General features: G+C 49.1%; 1 protein-coding gene across 2 annotated transcripts; it reads left to right on the plus strand.

The window, feature by feature from the left end:
* Positions 1-5,536: 5,536 nt before the first annotated feature.
* GJB2 (gap junction protein beta 2) lies at positions 5,537-11,093 on the plus strand. 2 transcript variants are annotated; one of them, XM_025364827.1, is made up of 2 exons: positions 5,537-5,749; positions 8,949-11,093. In XM_025364827.1, exon 2 carries the CDS (start codon positions 8,971-8,973, stop codon positions 9,649-9,651), a length of 681 nt encoding a protein of 226 aa, XP_025220612.1. In that variant the 5' UTR covers positions 5,537-5,749; positions 8,949-8,970; the 3' UTR covers positions 9,652-11,093. The 2 variants fall into 2 exon arrangements, with proteins under 2 accessions (XP_025220612.1, XP_025220613.1); XM_025364828.1 differs by lacking the exon at positions 5,537-5,749 and adding an exon at positions 6,408-6,580.
* Positions 11,094-14,105: the final 3,012 nt, after the last annotated feature.

The raw sequence follows: 14,105 nt of genomic DNA on the forward strand, positions 1-14,105 counted from the left end.
AGGTTTCAGGCATCCACTGGGGGCCTTGGAATGGGGAACTACCGTAAATTGTAAGCAGAGGCTGTGTCTTTCTAAAGCCCAGCCACCTAATTACCTACATGGAATATCATGCAGCCTGTAAGAGTAAGTGAACGTTTCCCATCAGATGGTGACTGAGATGGCCAATGCCATCTTCACCCATGAAAGCTATGTGTACTAGAGCCCCATAGCACTAATAGCAATAGCCTAGTAAACTAAACTCCCCACCATCACTGATTCACTTCAAAGCCAATAAAGAGACGATATAAACCATTATGTTGATTGCCTCCTCTTTTCCAAAGCATAATTGTTCAATGCATACGTTTGACATGAAAAGTCTCTATCTGGTTCTTTAAATATGGAACCCATTAAAATGACTGATCGACGATTTCTGAGCGTACTACATATCAAAGTTTTACTCCTATCCTTTTTTAGACAATTATATTAAGTTAGTAAAAGACCTAACTAAATATTGCTATTGCTTCTCAGATCACAAAGAGGAGCCCGGGGGACGTCTTTTTCCAAACTGAAATGATGGTCCTAAGCAGCCCCTCCACAAATAAATCTCACCAACCTGGGGTTTCTGGGATCAGTGGACTGTGAACTTAAAGCACAGCAGAGCTGGGGCTGCCCTTGAAGCCCTGCTGTCTCTCCTCTTAGTAACAACCTCATTTCACATGAGGTGACAGTGGTGTCTTTTGTTGCCCTGGAAATGGAATACAACAGGGGCTTTCCAACTTTTCTGCGGCAGAGACCTACAGACCAAAGTACATTTCACACTGGATCCAGGACACACATCAGTCTGAAAGCACACACATGAACCAAACGTTTCCTAAAGCATTACTTACCCTTGCTAATAGCAACACATTCTCATATTCTTTTATACTTCATTTAATTTTATTTAAAAAAGAAAAAGATAGGAAAGAAATCTATTTCTCAGCCCATTAATAAGGTCAGACGCAGCCACGCTAGACTAGAAGAAAAGTTTACCTACTGATTTTTCTCCCACCTCCTGAGTGCGCACAGCTTTCCGACAAGTGTCAGTGCCATCTACTGTGCCCTCTGGGTACTGCAACAGCCTTTTTTTTTTTTTTTTAGAATGAGACTAAATGAGAGAACACAAAGAACTTCTTTCCCCACAGTGGAGATGGCTCTGAAAGCGTATAAGGAATGGCTTAGATGAGTGGCTAACACATTATCCCAGTTCTGAATTCTAAGACCACAGACTCCATGTCCGATCCCCAAAGAGAGGCTTTGCAAGCTACAGAATACCCCTCTGACTGGGGCCTCAGGAGCTAAACTGACCACGAAATTGGTTCTAGAAAGTGAAACGTTTTCATTTGAAACATCCAAATGAGCATTTTGTGAAAAGCTACTGTCGTCCATCAAATACAACACAGCCAGGAGTCATCGCTCTACTGCCCTTGTCAATCCTACATCTTTTGCTACAGCAGCTCATGAGTGTTGACTCTATTCTAACTTGTTCCAGAAGCCCTTCAAGATGATAGCACAACATTTTTGTAGCCAGAGCTAGAATGTAGAGCTCTTTTCTGCTTCCTTGTGAAAGATCCAGAATTTCCATGTTGACAAGCCACCATAATTTACAGAATTTACTTTTTATATTCAATAGAAGTAAATTAAAAAAAAATTACCTATTTAGGGAGTTACAGCTCTGGATTCATTTCTGACCAAAATGTGCTTTTTGACACAAATACAGTTGGAAATATCTTTGTAATTTCTCCACAGTCTGCCTAGATAATCATAAAATAACTGCATGGATATATTTGTGAGTAAGAGCACGTGTCCATTCAGGAAAACCAAGGAGATCAACTAACTCTACCATTGCCTTGAAATGGAAACACATCCAGCAGTTCGAATTTCCCCCAAAAGATTGTACGTGTGAAGATAAGAATAGAATGAGGAAAATTTAAAAGCCGATAATAATTTCAGTCACAACTTGGCAATTAGAATTTTATGAGATGTCTTCAATTTGGAAGCAAAGAACAATTAAATTATTGAAGGCTGGAATTTTTTTCTTTTTTTTTTTTTTTTAACTCTTTGAATGGAACAACTGATTTTCCCTAAAAGACCTGACTTTAACAATTTTCAGAAAACATAAGTCAGGGTGTGGTTCAATTACACAGAGAGAAATTGTAGTGAAATCGTGTTCCCTGTAATAATTATCCACAAAGGATCACAGTGGAGCCACTCCTGCATTAAAATTACAATAGCATGTGTAAGTTATTAATTAACCAGAGATGCCAGGGGCTTGTCAGTTTCCAACTGCTATTTTGAGGAGAGCTAAAGTTTCTCTTTTTGCCAGTTATTATTAATATTATTAATATTTCAACAGCAAGGCAAGAAAAGGGAATGTGGTCCATTAACTAATGGCTCTCGAAGACAGTCAATGAATCCAACTTGCCCTAAAACTGCCAAGTGGTAGGACAGTCTCTTCGCATCTTGCATCATTTTCTGCCATCACCTACGTGTGATTCATGAGTCGGAAATGCAACCGAGACATGTTTAATGTATATTTAGAGCACCCTTCCCAGCAGGAATTCGCGGGGCCGTTCCATCAGTCAGTTGGCAAGCAGTCACTTGAATTATTAAGAAATATGATTTGTCTCACACTGATTTATTGCACAATAGCAACTTCTTTCTTTTTGGTTCATTTATAAAACAACTGTCAAAATGCCAAATAGCTTTAAACATTAGCATTTTCACCTTATAACCTTACAAGTACATCACTTTAAACATCTGCATGAAAGTTCAGCTCGATGATAATCGCCTGGGATTTACCTGCATGGTATACTAAGCATAGACGTGAAAATATTACTGATAGGTATCTCTGGCACTCTGAAGTGACAAAGTATAGCCTTCACAGATCCTTGTCAGTTAATCATCAATAGTTACCTGATAAGTGCCCACTTGCCATCATTCAAGATCAATCAGGCAGACACCACAGTGAGTTTTCCATCAAAAACACCTTCTCTATCTGGTCCGTCCCTGCGGGTCAATGAGACAAAGTTGTGTGCTGCAGGCAGCAGGACTGTCCTAAGCTCCCTGTGCTTTCACCACGGGGCTGGGTGGCTGGGGTGGAGGAACACAGGATTGGGCTTCAGGTTCTCTAGGGACTGGTACATTAAGAGATGAAGACATAAAAGGTGAGAAAATCATGGTTTATTTCCAATGTTTCCATTTCTGTTAAAAGTAATGCTTTCAACAGAAAAAAAAAAATGCAGCAATGTAAGTGTGTAATTTACAAAATAATTTCAGGATTTGTTTAATCATTAATTTGTGGTGTGATCTGTTAATTGGATCTATGTCTAAGCTCATTTGTAAATGACTTCAAATATCCAAGCCTTCCCTCACCCTCTTCCTACCTCACCTCTCCTCCTTCTCCTCCCCTACACTGGGACATGCATATAATGTCCTGCCCTAGAGGAGTCCTCAGCCTAGTTGGGAAGAGAACACCAGCTCACAGGAAAACAACAGAAACCATACAGAACAGAATAAAAGCAAGCGCTGATCTGTAAGTGAAGACTTAAGTGCTGTAGGACTTCTAGCTATAAATCCTGAAAACACGGAGTGGCTGTGATAATACGACTAGCCAACATCACACAGTAATTTTGCACATAAGGAGAACTAAATCAAAGAAAACAAGGAAAAGAAAGTTGAGCCTGTCATCGTGACACAGACAATAAAATCTCAGGTGACATTTTTCAATGGGGGAAAGTCAGTCAACTTCCAATCTCCAAACCATCTTTACTAGCGAGCTTCACACAATAGTTCTAGAACCTTCCTTCATTCCAACCAACCAGGACTCCAACAGACTCATAAACAGCATAGCTCCTGAGAAATTAAAGGGAGAACCCACCAACTGGCACCCACACCACCCCACCCCAAGTCACCTCTGGCTCAACCAAGATGTGCTCAGGCTGAGAAAGCCGCTCCACCCCGCAGGCTTTGCCTGTCATTTTTAGCCAGCCGACTCAGCACATCTCTCAGATGGGCCATGCAAGGCTTTTTGGCAGCTCTTGGTGCTTTGCCTCTTCATGAGCAGACACTCCCTCTTAGACTAAGACCTGGAGCCGGAAAGTAGGTGGTAACCCGCGACCCAAAACTCTACGCTCATCCCTGCAGAAACTGCCCAGGTCGGCCCATGGCCACGGGGCGCCCGTTTTTCAAGGAAAAGTCAATGCTAATAATGGTGGCAATCACAGGAAATCCACTCTGAGGCCAGCTCTGATGTGTCAGGATTAATCATCATTTCCACTTAACTTCGAATTGACGCGGGTAAAAACGTGAGCGCGAGGGGACCCGGCTGCACCTCTGACCTGGCTCCCCTCTGCAAAACTCGCGAAGTGGGTGCCCGAGGTGGGGCGGGGCTGGGGGGAGACGTCCCCGGGGGTCCCCACCCGGCCTGCTCTGCACATCTTAGCTCCTCATCCGCTCGCGCTGTGCACATCTGTCTTCGGTCATTTGTATCTCAAGACATCAAAATCCCCAACCAAATGCAAGCACCGAGACCTCCTAACGTGAGACAAAGCTTCGCGGTATCCAGAAAGCGCCCAGCGGGTGTGCGGTGTAGACCCAGCCGCCCCGCGGCCCCCCGCGGAATCCCGTCCGCGCCCCCCTTTCGCGCTGCGCGCATCCAGCAGGAGGGGGCTTGGGAGATCCCACCTGCCCTCTCTCCTTCCTGAAAACTCCGGGCCTCCTCACCCCAAACCGAGACACCCCCTTGCAGTTCCCTAGCTGTGAAAAGAGGAGGAAGCTGGCTGGGCCGGGGCCGCGGGGGGCGACCTCCGCAGACGGCGGGACCCCCCTGCCGGCCACGGCAAAGGCGAGGCTTGTCGCCCCCACCGCCCCCAACCTTAGTCCTTGACACATCGTTGAAAGTAATCGAATCAAATCGGAAATTGGAGAAGGCGTTCGTGCGGGTTGCTGAGGTTTTGCGGGGACTTCGCCAGCACCGGCGGCGCCCCCTCCCCGGTCACCGTTAACCCCCATTCCGAGGGCACCGCCCCGCGACCCAGCCTAGACCCCCCGCGAGAGCCTCGCGCGCAGCCTCCGCGACCCGAACAGGTTTTCAGTCCTTGGACGAACGCCTGTTTCTCCAACAATAAAACATTAAAGAAGCGCTTTGAACGCCCAGTGCTCTCGCGCCAGGCGGAGTAGAGAGGAACGACCGCAGCCAGCCCCGAACCCCGCCCGCTGCAAGCGCCGGAGCCAGGGCCTGGGGCGCCGCTGCCTGGGGGTCCCGACGCTCGGCCGCCCCCGCTCCTCCCAGGCCACCCAAGGGCTGGAGGAGGCGGCGCTCGGGGTAACCGGGGGAGACTCGGGGCGCTGGGGGCACTTGGGGAACTCATGGGGGCTCAAAGGCACTCGGAGACTCGGGGCCTCGAAGGGGACTCGGGGGGTTCGGGGCTCTCGGGGTGTGGTCGTGGGTTCGTGGACACGGGAAGCTCTGGGGACCCGGAGGCCGGGCGCGCCCCGCCCGCGGCGCCGCCCCCTCCGTAACTTCCCCAGGCTCCCGGGAAGGAGGCGGGGTGTGGGGTGCGGTTAAAAGGCGCCGCGGCGGGACAGGTGTTGTGGCCCCGCAGCGCCCGCGCGCTCTTCTCCCTGACTCGGAGCCCCTCGGCGGCGCCCGGCCCAGGACCCGCTCAGGAGCGCGGAGACCCCAACGCCGAGACCCCCGCCCCGGCCCGCCGCGCGCTGCCTCCCGACGCAGGTGAGCCCGTCGGCCCCGGAGCGCCCGGCCAGGAACCCGCCACGGGGAGGGACCGCGAGACCCAGAGGGGGTGCCCGGCCGCGTGGGTCTCGGGGAACCGGGGGGCTGGACCAGCGCGCGTCCTGGGTCCGGGGACGAGGGCCGCCTTCCGGAGCGGGTGTTTCTGCGGCCGAGCTCCGGGGCTGGAATCGGGCGGCCGGGCCGGACCGGCCGCGGCGCGCCGGGGAAGTGGACGCGATGGCACCGACCGGGGTGCGAGGGGGGCCGGGTGCGCGCGGGAGGGAAGGAGGCGGGGGCGAGCCGCCAGCGCGAGGTTTGTGGTGCCGCCGATGCCCCTTTGGGGAACGCTAGCGCAGCCGCGTGGCTACTGGACCCACTGACACCACACGTTTTAAACTGGCCGAAAGCTTAGCTCCGAAGTCACGCTCGTTTCGCGGGAGAAGCAGGAAGCCTCCGCGGCAGGAACTGACCTTTACCTCCGGGAGCGGCTCCTGCAGAAACAGCGCCGGGCAGAGGTCTGGGCGGAGTTTGCCTGGAACTAACGCGGAGCCCGCCGACCCCGGCCGAACCGGGGCCAAGATTTCGGTGGCTTCCCTTTTTCCTAAACACTTCACGAGGGTTTGTTTCCGGGCTGTGCGCCCCGGCTAGAAAGAAAATTTTTAGGACCCTTGTTTGCAAAGAGGGGTGCGGCTGAGACCCGCGTCTTCAGGACGGTTGCATCCGTGCCTCGATCCTGCCCCACTGCAGGAGAAAGGCAGCCTGAACAGCGCTCACCTGACAGCTGCTGACAGCTGGGTTCGGTGTCCATGCACCTGGGACTTGAGAAGGGTGGCACGGCCGTGTCCCCATGTGACCTCAGGTCCCTTTCGAAACTGCTGTGCAAAGCCTGTCACAATTTCAGACACTGGTGAGAAGGGTGGAGGAACCCTCTGGGGGCAGCCAGGCAAGGTCGACCACCCATCACCTAAGGGTGGAGAAATTAAGGGGTGAAGAGTCCCTTTTGTCTTTTCTGGAACTTGGTGATACACCCAGTGTCTTCCCTAAGGAACTGAACCAACTCCTCCTCTGGCCTCTGGCAGCTCTCCAGGCGGTGCGCGGTGGCGTAGGCCCGGTAGGAAGCCGCATGTAACCGCCCAGGGTCGGGAGGCCAGGAGGGCAGCTCCTCCTCTGACTTGAATATTGAAAACAACTTCATCCTGCTTCTGAGCCCTTTTAACCCATGACCCCCTAGCCCATTAGTAAATTAATTAGTAAATTAAAATTTACTCCCCTTCCTGAAAAAGGATCTTTAAAACAGGTAGCTTCAGCTCAAGCTTTATAAAAGAACAATCTAGGGTTTCTTGGAACTGTATTTTTCTCAGCCGATGGTAACTGGACAGGTCTGTCGAAGGGTATATGACCTGGGTTTGGCAGGTAGAAGAGGGCAAAGGATAAACCCCTCCTCCTGCAGCCCCATATTCTTGGCCAGGTGTAAACCAGGAGACAGCTTACTTCGGGGAGTATCCTGTTTTCCACTCAGTGAGGGCCAATGAAGAATGTCTAATTCCGTAAGATGCTTTTGTTAAAACCGGAATGTTACTGCCCTCAGTGGTTCTGCTGTCGGGACGGTACTGACCTGAGCCACAGGTGCTTTAGCAGGACAACCAGCTCACCTAAGGGCTTCCCAGTCTGGATTTCAATGGGTCAGTGCTGAGTCTGGGCTAAAATATTGTTTTTCCCAATGATGTTTGTCTTTCCCAAGCTTAGTGGGGCTGTGTTTCACCGGCCTGTGTCAACCTGATGTAACTTTCTTGGCCACCTCTCTCCTGTCGCCTCTGACCAAGGTGACACTACGTGGTTTCGGCCTGACCTTGATGCACCGTGGCAGTGACTCTGGGTCATGAAAGACATTCACTACGACCCTGCTTCCGGAGTCCATCAGAAAACAGGACGCAACTTGCCTAAAATGAGGAGAGGAGGATGCTTTTAAGTAAAAGGAGGAGGAGGGTTCACTACCAGCTCTGAAGGGTGGAAAAGAGATGATTCATCTGGATTGTGGAGAGGGTGGAATCTTGTTTAGGAGAGGGTTAGTTGTGGCAGGCAGGGTGTAACTATGAATCAGTGAAGATAGTTCACATCCTGGGATGAAAAGAAGGCCACGGGCTCACGGCAGGTTATCCACGGGCCTCTCCACATCCACTTGCAGTAAGGAGTGTGGGACTCCCCCAAGCTTCAGCGCTGAACTGCAGTGCAGTGACGTCGCTTAGTCGGCCAGTAACCGGGGGAGTTGAATTTTCTGTCCTTTTTAAATAATGTGTCTTTTAAGAAACACTTTGAAATTAAAACCACAGCCCACAATTATAATGCACTGTTGCAGCACTTGTCAAAACAGCTATGCTAACTGAGCGGTCAGTGCCAGCCTGACAGTGAGGCCACCAAGCCATCCACAAAACCTACATGAAAGTCTGCGCTCACAGTGGCTTTCCTCCACGAACAGGGCATTCATAACTTCTTCCTTTCATGTAGAAGGAAGCAAGGTGCTTTGTAAAATTTTAACTCGGGGTGCCTCAAATGTAAACTTAACCGCTGGTAACCACAGTTTCACTGCTACATGCCAAGTCTGTGAAAATTAATTCAAGACGTTAAGGAAAGTGGCTCAGCAGAGAGACTAGATAGGGGAGCTGTAAGTTACATCTTATCCTCACGGTTCTCCTGTACTTGGCCTCTCAGCCTTTGAGCAAGGTTGGCCCAAGCTAGTATCAGCCCCAGTGGTACAGCCAAAACTTGAGACTGCAAATCAATGCAGCTGCTGAACGCTGAGTAACTTGTGCAGAGTCAGGAGGACCCAAGGAAGCTCTGCAGAGGATGCAGGGGTCCGGTCAGAACCCAAGAGTGCCTTTCAGCTAACAAGTACTTTGTGACACTGCCTGACACAGCACATTTTTATGATGTGTTTAAAGACTGGGTGAATTACTCAGGTGAACAAGCTACCGTTTATCAGAGAACGCCTAAAAACATGTTCGAGAGGGTTTGGGAACTATCCATTTAACCCTGTGACAAACTAAGTTGGTTCGGTCTTCACCTGTTTTGGTGAGGTTGCATAAGAGTTGGTGTTTGCTCAGGAAGTGATTTAAGCTTGCTTGCTTACCCAGACCCAGAGAAGTCTCCCTGTTCCATCCTAACTAGTGATTCCTGTGTTGTGTGCATTCGTCTTTTCCAGAGCAAACCGCCCAGAGTAGAAGATGGATTGGGGCGCGCTGCAGACGATCCTGGGGGGTGTGAACAAATACTCCACCAGCATTGGAAAGATATGGCTCACCGTCCTCTTCATTTTTCGCATTATGATCCTCGTTGTGGCTGCAAAGGAGGTGTGGGGAGATGAGCAGGCCGACTTCGTCTGCAACACCCTGCAGCCCGGCTGCAAGAATGTGTGCTACGATCACTACTTCCCCATCTCCCACATCCGGCTGTGGGCCCTGCAGCTGATCTTTGTGTCCACGCCGGCGCTCCTGGTGGCCATGCACGTGGCCTACCGGAGACATGAGAAGAAGAGGAAGTTCATCAAGGGGGAGATAAAGAATGAATTTAAGGACATCGAGGAGATCAAAACCCAAAAGGTCCGCATCGAAGGCCCCCTGTGGTGGACCTACACAAGCAGCATCTTCTTCCGGGTCGTCTTCGAAGCCGCCTTCATGTACGTCTTCTACGTCATGTACGATGGCTTCTCCATGCAGCGGCTGGTGAAGTGCAACGCCTGGCCTTGTCCCAACACTGTCGACTGCTTTGTGTCGCGGCCCACGGAGAAGACTGTCTTCACGGTGTTCATGATTGCGGTGTCTGGAATTTGCATCCTGCTGAATGTCACTGAATTGTGTTATTTGCTAATTAGATATTGTTCTGGGAAGTCAAAAAAGCCAGTTTAATGCATTTCCCAGTTGTTAGATTAAAAAATAGACAGCGTGAGAGGGATGAGGCAACCTGTGCTCAGCTGTCAATGCCCAGTCGCCAGCATTTCCCAACACAAAGATACTGATCTTAAACGCAACCATTTGAAACCCGTGTAGGCCTCACGTGAAACTCCAGATGCCACAATGGAGCTCGGCTCTCCCAAAGCCTCAAAACAAAGGCCTAATTCTATGCCTGTCTTAATTTTCACTTAAGTTAGTTCCACTGAGAGCCCGGGCCGCTAGGGGTGATTGGTGTAAGGTACTTTCATATTTTAAACAGAGGATATCGGCATTTGTTTTTCTTTCTCTGAGGACGAGAGAGAAAGTCCAGGTTCCACAGGGGACACAGAGAAGGTTTGGGTGTCCTCATGGGGTTCCTTTGGCCAATTTCCCCCACATTAAAGGTGAACGTTGGTTCTTTTATTTGCTTTGGAAGTTTTAATCTCTAACAGTGGACAAAGTTACCAGTGCCTTAAACTCTGTTACACTTTTTGTAAGTGAAAACTTTATAGTATGATAGATTATTTTGATGTAAAGATGTTCTGGATACCATTATATGCTCCCCCTGTTTCAGAGACTTAGATTGTGATATGTAAATGGTATGTCATTAGCTACTATGATTTAATTTGAAATATGGCCTTTTGGTTATGAATACTTCGCAGCACAGCTGAGACGCTGTCTGTTGTATTCATTGTGGTCATAGCACCTAACAACATTGCAGCCTCAATCGAGTGAGACAGACTAGAAGTTCCTAGTGATGGCTTATGATAGCAAATGGCCTCATGTCAAATATTTAGATGTAATTTTGTGTAAGAAACACAGACTCGATGTACCACCAACTACTACTTGTAATGACAGACCTGTCCAACACATCTCCCTTTTCCGTGACTGTGGTGAATGGCAGCCAGCATCAGAAGGAACGCTGATTTAAAGAGGTCGCTTGAGAATTTTATTGACACAGTACCATTTAATGGGGAGGACAAAATGGGGCAGGGGAGGGAGGAGTTTCTGTTGTTAAAAAACAGATTTGGAAAGACTGGACTCTAAATTCTGTTGATTAAAGATGAGCTTTGTCTACTTGAAAAGTTTGTTTGCTTACCCCTTCGGCCTCTGATTTTTTAAGTGAAAATATGACTAATAACGTGAAAAGAATAGAAGCTAAGGTTTAGATAAATATTGAGCAGATCTATAGGAAGATTGAACCTGAATATTGCCATTATGCTTGACATGGTTTCCAAAAAATGGTACTCCACATACTTCAGTGAGGGTAAGTATTTTCCTGTTGTCAAGAATAGCATTGTAAAAGCATTTTGTAATAATAAAGAATAGCTTTAATGATACGCTTGTAACTGAAATACTTTTGTAATGTATCAAATACATTTAAAACATTAAAATATAATCTCTATAATAATTTAAAATCTAATGCAGTTTTAATAGAACAGCAAATTTTAATTTCATCTATCACTATTTTTATGTAAGTACATTAATGTTTTATATTTTTCATAACACGAATGGGTAAGTTGCCAAGGTGTCTGCCCCCACTCTGCCTCAGTTACGGAAAAGCTTCTGTCGCCAGGAAGATTGGTGGGGAAGGAAGGGAGGCAGATGATTTCTACCCAACCCTATGCCCACCTCTACCGGGTTTTTGAGGCATATCAGTCTACGGACAATGTGGCATGTGGACTGGAAACATACCTTGGGGAATGCTGAGTTGGGCGGATGTGACCCGTTTAGCTCCTGGATGAATCGCAGAAGTGGACCTTCAAAATGCCACTCATAGCACAACCTCGGCTCACTGCAACCTCTGCCTCCCAGGCTCAAGTGACCCTCCCACCCTAGCGTCCCAAGTAGCTGGGACCACAGGAGTGTGCCACCGCACTCCACTAATTTTTTCATTTTTTGTAGAAACAAGGTCTCACTATATTGCCCAGTCTTGTCTCGAACTCCTGGACTCAGGGGATCCCCCTGCCTCAGCCTCCCAAAGTGCAAGGATTACAGACGTGGGCCCCCGCACCTGGCCTGAAACTGCTTTTTATTCTTCAGTGCCCACTTCCATGGGAAATAAGCCTGCCAGGTTAGCCTGCCCCATGGGAGTGACTGCCTGCTGCCCCCACAGGCTTGCCCGGCCCTCATGAGCCTCTCCCAGAGATGCCACCAATAGTTCTGTTCTTTCATGGTACAAGCTTTCCATCCAAGGATTTCAAAGCATTTCCCACACCAATAATTAGAAGTATTTTCATAGAGGACTATACACTTTTAAAATGGGTTTCAAAGAACAAAAACCAATCAACTATCGCCCAGGTAACAGAAAATGGGAAATGGTTTCTACCTGACTTCCAAAATGCTCTGCACATAGACTGAAAATAGGACGTTTTAAGCAGGCTGCAGAGGCTTACACCTATAATCCCAACACTTTGGGAGGCTGAGACAAGAAGATCACTTGAGCCCAGGAGTTCAAAACCGGCCTGGACAATATAGGGAGACATTGGTTCCACAAAAAGTAAAAATGTTAGCCAGGCAGGCACGGTGACATGTGCCTGGAGTCTCAGCTACTTAGGAGGCTGAGGCGGGAAGATTGTTTGAACCTAGCAGGTCCATGCTGCAGTGAGCTGTGACTGTGCCACTGCACTCCAGCTTGGCGACGGCAAGATCCTGTCTCAAGCAACAACAACATCAAAAAACACAGAACTTTTAAAATAAGTACATTCACTCCTACGAGCTCTGTAGATTATTACTCTCAAGCTATTAAAAGACCAAGCCAAAATAATTACAGGCTGCTCTCGACCACTTGTAGGAAGGGACAGAGAGGTCTGGTCACATTCCTGGAGATTAGAGCTTCAGCTCTGAAAATGATCATCCTGACTGTATCTCAAAGCATCAGTCTGCACTTTGTACCGAGCAGGAAAAAGCCTTGTGGAGGCTGCCTCCCACCCAGCCGAGGCCTCGGCGTGGACAAGCTCTGCTTTTTATGAGCGGCGGGTACAGCCCCGCTGCTCCCTCTGCCTGCGTGAGATTCACGAACAAACCGGGAAACGTGGTCTCAAACAACCTTCCACAAGGGGCACCCATCAAAAGACAGTCACAGCTGGGTGAGCAGGTCGGGCCCACTTGGGAGGCCCCAAGGAGTATGCTGCAGGGGTGGGGCCTGAGCCACCCCCTCGGGTTGGTCTCTGACAACTAGAGAACATCTGAGAGGTGGATAAAAGCTCATTCACTTACCCTGACCTCAGTGTCCTCATCTTAAAATGGGTTTCCTGAATCTTTCCCAAGCTTCATGGCAATGAAGTAAGATGATGTATGCAAACGTTCTCCACATAGTAAAGCACTAACTAACATGTGACTGTCACCTGTTTTCCACTAGACAGATCCCAAGCCGGAAGGGTGATGGAAGGTATTTCAGATACAAGTGACTCAAGCAAAGTTTGATAAACGGGGGGCTGGAAAAAATGCACATTGACACAAAGCCTGGAGTGACTGCAGCACGGGCAGACGAGGCTAGCCACATAAGCCAGGAGAGGAATGGCTGGGGGCAAATATAGCAGCCAAAAAGGATAAGGTGGTGACAGCTATGCGACTCTGCAGTTAAAGAAAGGTCAACAGAGTAACGAAGAAGACCATTGACTCATCCGGTCAGGGTCTCTGCACTTTCCATACATCTCACCAAACGCTTTTCCCATGTCACCTCACAGCAGCGCTCGCAAGTCCTAGGCTGTCAGAGTATTTTTCCCACTGAGGGCAGCAGGAAGGCGCTGCTCAGAGAGGTAGCAGATCACGCTCAGAGGCCAACAGCGGCTGGGCCCACCACACAGAGGATGTGGACTGCACTTCTACAATTCTCTAGTGCATTTGATCCCTGAAGCCAGTAATGAGCACAGCAGGAACACCCCAACTGTCCCAGTATTCACAGGATCCAGGGGCAATGCTGGTGAGATGCTGTTCCATTTCTGCACATGGCTAACAATTCGTTTTCCCAGGCAATATTCACTGAGTGCCATGAACTGTTAGGGGCTGGGGCCATAGCTGTGAACAAAACAAAACCGCAGGCTTCATACTGAAGGAGGCCGACTCTCAACAGATCCCTGTAGGTGGTACCTGCTGCAGGTAATTTAAATGGAGGAAAATAAGACATCGTGAGGGAAATGGGAAATTGTGATGTAACTAACATGGGGTGGTCAGGGAGGGCCTCTGCTAAGAGATCCGGAGGACACAGGGCAGCAAACCACACGGGTCTCTTTGGGAAGCATCCTAGTGCGAGGGAAAGGCCAGGATGCCAGACAGTCAGGGTGAGAAAGGGGGAGATGGGGCCAAGGAGGGCGTGGCTGGGACAGACACGCAGGCCACTGTGAGGATTCGTGGTTTGAAGATGGAATTCCGGCATCTGCGCTCCAGCATTTGTTCTGCCCTCTGGTGGACCCGAAGTCAGTCTATTT

This window comes from Theropithecus gelada, chromosome 17, assembly GCF_003255815.1.
Source record: "Theropithecus gelada isolate Dixy chromosome 17, Tgel_1.0, whole genome shotgun sequence".
NCBI classification, from domain to species: Eukaryota; Metazoa; Chordata; class Mammalia; order Primates; family Cercopithecidae; genus Theropithecus; species Theropithecus gelada.

What these genes read in the sequence shown, in the direction of transcription:
- GJB2 (XM_025364827.1), top strand. Translation starts at nt 8,971, where the DNA reads ATGGATTGGGGCGCGCTGCAGACGATCCTGGGGGGTGTGAACAAATAC.